This window comes from Hermetia illucens, chromosome 1 (genome assembly GCF_905115235.1).
Source record: "Hermetia illucens chromosome 1, iHerIll2.2.curated.20191125, whole genome shotgun sequence".
NCBI lineage: Eukaryota > Metazoa > Arthropoda > Insecta > Diptera > Stratiomyidae > Hermetia > Hermetia illucens.
This window is the reverse complement of record NC_051849.1, coordinates 163,556,405-163,567,265: the sequence shown is the minus strand read 5'-3', so window position 1 is coordinate 163,567,265 and position 10,861 is coordinate 163,556,405. Positions and strand designations below refer to the sequence as shown.

Below are 10,861 nucleotides of genomic sequence, written 5' to 3'. Positions count from 1 at the left end.
TCTTCTCGTACGTCGATTTGTTCCAATCCACAATCATGAAGGTACTGCTGCAGCTTTACGTATCATAACATAACTTAATAGTCTAAACCATAAAATAACTTAATTGTCTATAATTCTTCCTTGCATTTCAGTTCATTGTTGCAGTTTTACTCCTGGTAGTCATTGTAGCCGTCCACGGACAACTTTATGATGTCTTGCCGGGAATAAGAGCCTTTGCTGGTTACGATCCTTTGGGAAGAATTATATTGGGTGACACGTTCAATCCGAAAGTAGTGAAAGTTGATGGCTATAATTGGTTGAACGACAGAATCGTTAGCAAACTAGAAGTATCATAAATACCACGATGAAAAATATGAATACTTAAAAAAAGCCCGAAAGGAAAATTGATTAAGTTTCTCGATTGCGAAATAAACATTCTGAAAAACACTCTGATTTTGGATTGAAAATAAATTTTGCAATTTTTAATACACCGAATTACTCGAACAATGCTGGTTAGACTGTCGCCAAAAGCTTAATGAAAGCAGATATTTCCTGGAATGTGAAACTGTAATACTAGCTCCAGTGATATTGACAAAACCAGAGAAATCTCGCGGTTACGAGTAGTGCCTCTTTCTTTGAAAGCTTCCCATCTATGTATCCCTCTAGATGTCGTGGCAACTACTTCTCCTTTTTGTGAATTTCAGGTTTGGGTAAATATTACGGATTCGTTAATTTCGGTGCCTTTTGAGTCGTTACCCTTCTGGTTGGTTCTTTAAGATGATTGTCAATCAGGATGAGATGGGCTGTTTTTCGATAAGAGATGGGACATTCTGCAGTTGTCACATATACTTTCTATGAGTGACACTATGACAGTATCAAGAAAGTATTTCAGTTATGAAATCCTTAAAGAAATGCACTAGGTAGTGGTTTAAAAAAAATATATCTGTCGTAGAACTAAAAGGAGCCCCACATGCGTAGCGTTCATACAGCCAAGACCTACAAGCAAATAGAAGCTCGTTTGCCTGACCCCATAGCCTTGAATAGCTTTCTCGATGGATATTGATGTATCATTACGCCTCAAATTTGAGAGCGGAAAGATGGCACTGGTCTTTATGAACAGCACTGGTGTACACCCTGGGCAGTACACTTTCAAGCGATTCCAACCAGTCCTAGGAAGATTAAGAGGAACAGGATTGTCCAAGGTGCACACCAGTAAGATATTCTCCGCTATCTTGCTAGGCCGGATAGCCTCAGACCTTATAAATTCAACATCATCGGGCTTACTCCGGGCAAATCAGCAACAGATCAGATTTCCTTTGTGCGGCAAATTGCTGAATATGGATATCAGTTACACTATCTTTTCGTCCGTTTTAAGGCCGCCTATGACAGCAAAGCCAGGGCGCACCTGTACTGGGCCATGAGAGAATCCGGTATCCCGACGAAATTGATAAGACTGACTAGGCTGACGGCGACCATTCTGCGAGGCCAGATAAAAACAGCAGGTCTAAGATAAGGGGATGCCATATCTTGCGTCCTCTTTAACCCACTGGAGAAAGTGATTCACAATGCAGATGTCAATACAAGAGACATCATCCTCTTCAAATCCACCGAACCATTGGCCTACGCTGGTGATGTTAACATTATGGGAAGAACAACCCGAAATGGGCAGTGTACCTTCATCTGGATCGGGCAGGCGGCGCGACATTTCGAGCTGCACATTAATGAAGGCAATACGAAGTTCATGGTGGCAACGTCAGCGTCAAAAACCAAAGAACTAACCACATCGGATCGCACTGACCAAACGAGAAGGATAGAAATAGGAGAATACAACTTGGAGACCACTCAAAATTTCTCCTATCTATGGTCAAAAATCGCAATCGATAAGAGCTATGACGATGAAATCTGTGTATGGTTGTTGGCAACCAACAGAGTCTATTTCAGCTTACAAAAACAGTTTCGCTCGAAACGTCTCACCATAGGGTCAAAACTCTCACTGTGCAAGACTATGATCTTGCCAGTCCTCATGTATTCCTCATACACTTGGGTTCTTAGCAAAAAAATTGCGAACTCTTGCCCACGTTCGAGAGAAGAATCCTCCTTAGTACCCTACTTAAGGATGGACGATTCCGTAGCCTACATAACGACGAAATCTATGAGCGATACCATGGTCATCCGGTTGTGGATGAAATCCGGCTCAATAGGTTGGGTTGGGCGGGGCCCATAATCCCCATGGATGAGGATGATCCCACCCGGAAAGTCTATAAGGACAATATCTATGGTAGAAAAAGAATACGAGGCGAACAATACCTGAGATGGAGCGATGGCGTAAGACAGGACGCCAAACAGCTTTTAGGGATATCAAATTGGTGAACCTCAGCGCAAAACCGGGGTAGCTGGAGTTCATTACTAAGACAGGCCTAGACCGGATACCGGTTGTTGCGCCGTTCATGCTGATGATGACCGTTCTACGAAATGGCAAGGAAGGTGAGTATGGGCACATAAATAAATTTTCGCATTTGTTCTGTTTTCTATTATGTTCTGTATGCTATTATGTTATTATTTTTTTGTTTGCCAAATGTAGTTCCGATGGAGATGACCATTATATGCATCTTCAAGTGGATTTGATTTATGTACTAGTTCACAGCTGAGTTGGCTGATATCCTAGATTCTACCTAAGGGAGAAGCATCTTTACTATTAATGACGCATAGGCATGTTTTTAAGATTATATATGAAACAAAACCTTATTAAAATCGATTCAATGTCTTTGAGTCCACCTCCCTGTCTGTTTGACAGTTTACCTGTCTGTCATACCCAATTTACTCGAAAACGGCTGAAAGGATTGTCACGAAATTTGGTGAGGACATATGGTATGTGCAACAATCTTCATAGGGTTATTACTTCAATTTGTTAGTAAATTTTGGGTAATAGACCCATGCCGAACGTGACAATTGGAGTAGTATTTGCATATTTCTTTTCGTCACTGAGATAGTGGCTATAATAACCCTGGAACAAACCAAAAAACAAAGCTTGCTTGATAGGAAACAGACTACGTTACCTATTTCTTACACCGACCGCAGTAACATTCTTTGCATTATTGTGGAGCATTGCGCAGCTCAGATAGGCGGTTCTCCTACTCTTCGTATATTTCAAGAAAGCGGGCAGAGGACAGCCTGCCTGCCCATAAGTGGAAGAGGAAAATCCCGTAGCTATTATCAGAAAGCTTTAGATGACGCAAAACTGTGAAGCGCTACGAAATTTGAAGTCCAAAATCGAAGTGAGCTCGATTGCATTCTGTTACAAATACTGGCTATCTTGGTTTAATGGATGATGCCATCTTTCCTTAATTATTTCGACTATGTTGATTACATCTGCTAGACTCTAAGGAGGTAAGCAGGGTCGGGTTTAAAAAAAATACCAATAAAACGAAGTTTTTCAGTCTGAGTGGTCACCGGACTCACCATATTTGCATTAATGGGCAGAATATCGAGGGTGTCAGTCACTTTGTATAGGTAACAAACTTCATTTCTGTAGATGGCAGTACCGAACATAACATCATTCGACATGTTAATGGCGCTATCTATGCCTTTGCTTTTCTGAAAAATATAAAATTGCCAATATCTTAACACCAAGATCAAGTTGAGCTATTTTCCGCCAATAGCTATGCTGCTATAAAAGAGGTATTCAACCATTCTACGACTTCGATTCTGATCACTTCATTGTCATCTTCTCTACGCCCTATAACAAAGGAAACAAATTTACTCCAATACTGATAGTATGTAAGTGTCCACAAAAACATCGTCTTGTATTCTAGCTAAGAAATTAATAACTTATTACAAGTGATTCCCTAAAGTCGTCATATAAAATTAGGATGACCCCATGTGGTAGCAATTATAGACTCATATGGATTTTCAAGAAGCAATTAGAACAATTGTATAAGAAATGACAAATGACAAGCAAAAAAACGACTAGATGAAACGATAATTTAGCTAATTAAAGAATGCATTGACCAAAGGCCTCTCACGGGGCATGGTGGTTATAAGTCTTTACATTGGATGACTGTCGAAGATCTGGATCATGCACTGTTTGTTAACAGGGGACTTTGTGAATGAAGACAAAGAAACCCACCAATCTCAAAAGAGGTAAAAAAGACAACTAACTCATCAGATGTTGTCTCACCTCTACCCTGGGAGCAGCGTGATCGAAAGTGGACACAGATGGAAATTATTCTTTTTACAAAATCGCAAACACGAGAATTATATCCTATTTAAAACTTCATTGGATGCTATGCTACATCAAAATTGTCACTTCATTGCAAATTCAAGACTATGAATTTCAATATCACCCGAACTTAGATACTCTCACATAATATATGCATATATTACGTGCTACGTACTAATGGGACAAATGCACACTCAAATGTCTTTATGTAAGATATATACAAAACCTTTCGTACCTGATGCTTCCGGTTTCCCGATTTGTCTATTCAAATTTACAGAAATCCTTATTAAAATCGATTCAATGTCGGACTGTCTGTTTGTCTGTTACACCCAATTTACCCGAAAACGGCTAAACCAATTGTCAGAAAATTTGGTACGTGGACCATAAAAGGAGGTGTGGTCTATGAATCTCCTTACATATAACCAGTGGCGCCATTTTATGTAGCGTTTTAAGGGGGCTCCCGATACATGTGAAATTTTTTTTCACCAAATATGCTCATATGGGGCATCTAATAGCTCAATTAGTACTTTTCGAAAATAGTCCTGTTTCTGACATTGGGTGAAATATAGAGGAGTGAGGGCTCAAAATGTGTGCCCCAAAAAGTGAAGCAAGTCTCGTTCTCACAACCAGTAACAGCTATGTGTGTAGGTAGGTATATAGAGGTGCTTATGTAGTTTGCGGGTAGCGTGTAATTCAGATTGATATATTTGTACATTAAACTGGCGGTATTCAATATACGTACTATATATGTACATATGTATGCTTTTGTGCGTGAAATATGGGTACGACCAAATTAAATACGTAGTGGCATTCGGTAACAGGCAACGTTTCTTTATTTAGGGTGAGGATTATATCTATGTCTATTTGAAAAATATGAAGGAATATGTTGGATTTGTAGCTATCTCTACGTAAAAGCTTCCTTCATAAGATGAACACAAAAACTTTATACCTGAAGTACGAACTTCCGGTATCCCGACTTGTGTTTAAGGTTTTAAGGTTTATGTCAATGTTCAATATCTGTCTGTCTGTCTTTTTTTTATACGTTGGAAGGTGGAAAGGTTCGAAACCTACCGCTGGCTCCTGCCATAAGGTTATGTGAGACTTTCACTCACTAAAACCACCTCCTTCTCCTTCGCTTACCCCGCGGGGCTGCCATTTCGGTATTACATTGCGGGGCAGGATCAGTTATGAACTGCGGCTTCTGTTGTTATTTGTAACTTTCTTCCGAAGCTCCTCCCACCTCAGCAGATTGTGGATCGCCTTCATTAACTTTTCCACCGCCCTTCAAGATGTTTCAGAGGCTAGCATGTGGTCCACGATATTCTCGGGTGTCAACCGTGCCTCGGCGTCAATTTCCGCCTCCGCTCGGTGTGTGGCGAACCGCGGGCAGTTGAAAACAACATGCTTCGCATCTTCCGGAATTCACACGCATGTCGGGCAATACGGGGAGTCGTCACGCCCGAAGCTATAAAGCCATACACGGTACCCTCCATGTCCGCTTAGGAATTGAGTTAGGTGGTAACTAACCTCACCGTGCCTTCGCTTGATCCATTTAGAGACACCTGGAATAATCCTGTGTGTCTAGCGTCCTTTAGGTGAATCATCCCATCTTTTCTGCCATTCCAAAATAGATTCACTTCGTGCCAATTGCCGACGATTTATAGGACTCGCCGATTGCATTCGTCATTGAGGCGTCGACCCTCGTTCACCAAGATGTCGATGGGGATCATGCCTGCTATCATACAAGCTGCTTCATCTGAAGTTGTATGGTAAGCGCATGACGTTCGCAATGCACTCAATCGGTATGGGGCTGCGATTTTTCTTCTGTTTGCTTCCACCTTCAAAGACGATGCGCAGACTGGAGCTGCATAAAGCAAGATGGAGCTAACAACACTCGAGATCAGGAGCGGACGGCTTTGCCTAGGACCTCCTATATTTGGTCACATTCTTGCCAACAATGTAGCCACTCCGGAAGCCTTGGTTACTAAATTTTCAAGATAGGACTTGAATTTCAGTCTTTGGTCAACCATGACTCCTAGGTATTTAAGCGTTGGATGCGACTGTATGATGTGTTCACCAATTCTGATCTTTATCGCCTTCGCTTGGTAATCAAGACTACCTCGGTTTTTTGCTACGCGAATGTCAGACCAGCTTCCTCTAGCCAAGACCTGATTTCAAAAATTGCCTCGTTTGTGAGCACCTCGATCTCATCAATGTCTTGTACCACGATAGTTACTCCGATATCGTCTGCGAAGCCAATGATTGTCACTCCTTTGTGTTGTTGCAACTTTAAAATTCCGTCATACATTATTATCCACAGGAGAGTACCGAGGACTGATCCTTGTGACTCCGCAGGTTGTTGTATACATCATAGGTCCTTGTCTGTCTGTCGGCCTGTCACACGCACTTTTCTCAGAAACGGCTATACCGATTAGCACGAATATAGTCACGTGGGCATCAAATGAAAGGACTCGATTAGTACTTTTCGAAACCAGTCTTAGTTTTGAGATTTATTAGAAAGGCGGAGAGTGGGAGGGGTGGAAAGTGATGATTTCTTTAACGGACCCATTCTCAGAAATTACCCAACCGAAAAATCGAAAAATCTGAAAAAAATCATGAAGCTGCCTCTATATGGTGCCCAGGCCTCAAAATACTCTCCATATCGATATCCGTTCAAATTAAGTTAATAATAGTACATTATCATATTTTTGGGGAAATTGAGTAACCCGCTCCCCCTTAAGTATATCCCAGAGTTATATGGTAGTAGTATAAAATATAATATGAAGCATATTATCCCCAAGTTTGATCAAAATCATACCATTAGTAACAAAGTTACAGTAGCTCAAAGTTGACTTTACCCTGCAAATTTACTGCATCTCAATATCAATATCACACTAAAGTGGGTAGTCAGACATGCTAAATGCATATACATAACGGGCTACATACAGATGGGTTAGTTTTACACTCAAATATACTCACAGAAGAAGCAAACAAAACCTTTCATACCTGAAGCGCCCAGCTTCCGGATTCCCGACTTGTTTGAATATTTGGACTGAGTCCAAGCTGTCAGTGGATAAAAAAGTAAGAGTAAGTTGCTCTCCGTGCCGTCCGACATAAAGTAAATGTGGACTTAGGATCCCTCATATGCAAAGCAAAAAATGTCAAGGAGACACAAAACTGGATTGCGTTCAGAAAATCTTATGTTAGAACACTTCATTCAAGAACGTAACCATACATTACAGGATTTTCAAACCATGTAGGAGGCAATCTGCTCAGCATTGCGCTCGCCTCGTGAGCAAAAGATTTGAGATTGAAGATTTGAATCCCGACCTTCCATACAAGAGCCTAGTGCTCTAACCACTGAGCTATTCGGAGACACAGAACATAGGCTCGCCATGTATTAGTTCTAATTGTTACACCCCAACATACTTTTAAGGAAGAACAACTTTATTTCTCATGCTAACGAAAACCATTGCAAGAAAAAGCAGAGCTTATGAATCACACTAAAAGTAAACATATTCATAACTAAATCTGAATATAAACCAACGACCTCAATGAAATCGAATCTAAAATGCGATGTTATAGATTCTGCCTCAATTGTAGTTGTTGGTCCGCTTATAAATAAATCCTTGACAACGGAAAACCACTTCATATTTCGCACGTCTGAATGAACGCCAATATACGTTATCATTGCCCTGGAATAATAGATAAATATGAATATGTATACGCATATCTTAATAGGCAAAAGATTGAATAACAATTCATCATTTATTATTATTCAATAACAATTTTATCCAGTCTTCCTTCGCAAAGAATCCGAGCAGGCTTGTACTACACCCGCAGCTCTAGATTTAGGGCTACTGCTTTTTTATACAACGATGTCGATATTTTTTCAGTTTATCGCAATCCAATGATTCGATCAATTACTTGCATAAAATAAATAAATTAGAATATAATTTTAATATGAATACGATTTATAAACACAAGTAATATGCGACTATGTCATGTGAAAACAACGTCAATGTGCACATAGAAATGTAATCATTAGTTCTGCTTCGTTACCTCGAAAGGTTTTAGATAGAATGTGCAATTATTGAAGTTAGAAAACCATAGCAAAGAAAGGATTTGCTAGGAAATACCATGTTTAGTCCTATTCCTATTCCGATTATTTAAGCAAAGGTGCCAACTTATACTATTGACTATTGGATACAATATAGTATTTAAAGGGTGTTAGAAAACCGGAGTATCCAGAAATTCTAAACATAAATTAAAGCTTAATCTTTTACTATGAAACTATCTCCTCACTCCTTCCTTTATAATGAAAATATTTAAATATCAATGTGCAATAATTATCTTTTAACTATTAGGCATTCAACCCACTGAAAAAGATGGAAAATCTCATTTGACTAACTGCGATACTTGTGCTAAGCATAAACCACCTCTTCAATGACCATCAATTTTGAACCAATCCTCATTTTACCCGAGGCAACTATCGAAAAGAATTACTTACCGGATAAGTACTTAACGATGTTATCGGTTATTTGCTCTTGTTACCTTTATTTGGATTTGCACTTATGAATAATTTTTGATTCCGGTTTGGATCAAGTGGCAACATTATTGGCAGAGTATAAAAGCGTTGCCAAAATTTCGTATTGGCATCAAATAAGATTCTCCAGTTCGAGCTAAAAGAAGCTGATATTCCTCCAAACCAATCAACATGAAAGTAAGAATATTAGAATTAAACCTTTTATTTAACAGATTTAATTTAATTTAATTAAATCTTAACAAATTGTCTAGTTCGCAGCAGTCGTAGTCTTGTTGGCTTTGGCCCTTGGAATTGAAAGTCATGTCTTGACCTACAGTGCTCACTCATCGCCATTGTCTTACACTGCCCATGGCCCATACGTTAATGGAGTACCAGTAGTCAGCGCCTACAGTGCCGCTCCATTTGTTAGCACTTACGGTGCTGCTCCAGTTGTGACTGCATACAATGCCGCTCCAGTTGTTGCTCCCGCACCCGTTCTTGCCCCAGCTGCTCCCGTTGTTGCTGCCGCCCCAGTCGTTGCTGCTCCAGTGGTAGCCGCTGAAGGAAGTTATGTAGCTCAAACTCGTGGATCCGTCCATGTTGCTCCATTGCCAGGACATGCCAATTCAGCAGCTTCTGTTAACCTCGAACCAGCACCAGGCACCTTGTAAATCTATTTGATCGGAAAACTGACAGGATTCTATCGTGAATAATTGAATAAAATTATGTGATTTTGCAATTGAAACTGTTTTTTCAGTGTTTTAATTTGGTAAACTTAACGAACAGCTAAAACGGTAAAGAGGATGGGCCATCTGATCCGACAAGTTCTTTGGATCTAAGCAAGTTAACGGTAGATAATATTAACTGTAACATATGAATTCCCGTGGTGAATTATGCAGGGCTTGAATCAGTTCAATGAAAAAGAGAAACTTTAGTTGCTCCTTCTTAACTGTATCGGCAGTCGATCGCTTTCTTCCCCTTTAGCGGGGTTAGTTCGGAGAAAAAATATTGGAAAAAATAAACTGCTTGTCCAGCGTTCAAGTCAACTTTTTACAAGCCAACGATACACGATTAACAAACGAGAAATCACAACAATCATATTCACCTTTAACCTCAGCTGTCACAGAACCATGACATGGGGTCTACGTGATGTTTGGAGGCCCATCCAATCAGAGACGTCTGAATGGTTTTGCTAAAAATTCGAAGGAGAGAAGAACGAAAGGCTCCTTGAATTGAACGGAAAATTTCTTCTTCAAAATAAAAAATAAAATGGATCTTGGTCTGTCCCCCTCCCTCTAATCTTCTCGGCTCTCCAAATATGTCCTCCAGTTGAACAGTGTTAAACCGTCTCCTCTTCGATGAGTTCCCCCATATTTTCGGGGCGCCCTCTAAGTAATTTGCCTTCTACACTAAACTTGAATGTACGGCTCGTGACCATCCTCTATAAACTCGTAGAACTTAGTATTGGATCAAATGCTCCTTTAAGTGGGCTCCCCTACCTGTCCTAGGTTTCGCTGTAAGATATACCATTCAAATATGTTCATTGCCTTTTCTAGTTTATTTTGTACTTTATTTAATAACGCCCAGGTGGCAGATTGTATAATTGTTTTAAATATCCTTATTTAATTCCTCCTCTGTGCCAGAAGAACTCGTGCGTTGGGTTCAATTGCTCTACCACGAGCCGAAAAGTAAAGTTCGAAATGTTGCGGGTATATCAAAACCGCTTCGTGTCTCTGTTGCTGTTCATAAAGGAAGCGCTCGCTCACCACTCCTTCTTGTTCTAGTTATGGGCACTATCACACGGGATATCCAACGTCCAGCACTCTTTACACTCCTTTATGCAGATAATGCTTACATAACGTCTAATAGCGAAGATGATCTCGAGCGACTTGTCCAAAAGTAGAAAGATCGCCTCATGCAACATGGTGTTAGATTGAATGAAACTGACTTTTCATCGACCGCTCCGCATGAAACAGGCACTATCATTTAAGTGGCAGTGTCCTGCCCAGAACTGAGCAATTTCAATATCTCGGGTCAATGCTACCAGCTAATGAAGAACTGCCTTATGAATTTGCTTTTCCCATTAACGCAACCTGGATCGTGATTTGTAATCGATGTATCAACGAACGTCTGCAATT

At 40.2% G+C, this 10,861-nt stretch overlaps 1 protein-coding gene across 1 annotated transcript; it reads left to right on the top strand.

Moving 5' to 3' along the window:
* The first annotated feature begins 8,786 nt into the window (after positions 1–8,786).
* Positions 8,787–9,468, top strand: LOC119661232 (adult cuticle protein 1-like). Its single transcript, XM_038070461.1, has 2 exons — positions 8,787–8,921; positions 8,996–9,468. The coding sequence occupies exons 1-2, from the start codon at positions 8,916–8,918 to the stop codon at positions 9,392–9,394; spliced, it is 405 nt and encodes a 134-aa protein (XP_037926389.1). The 5' UTR covers positions 8,787–8,915; the 3' UTR covers positions 9,395–9,468.
* The last annotated feature ends 1,393 nt before the right edge of the window (positions 9,469–10,861 follow it).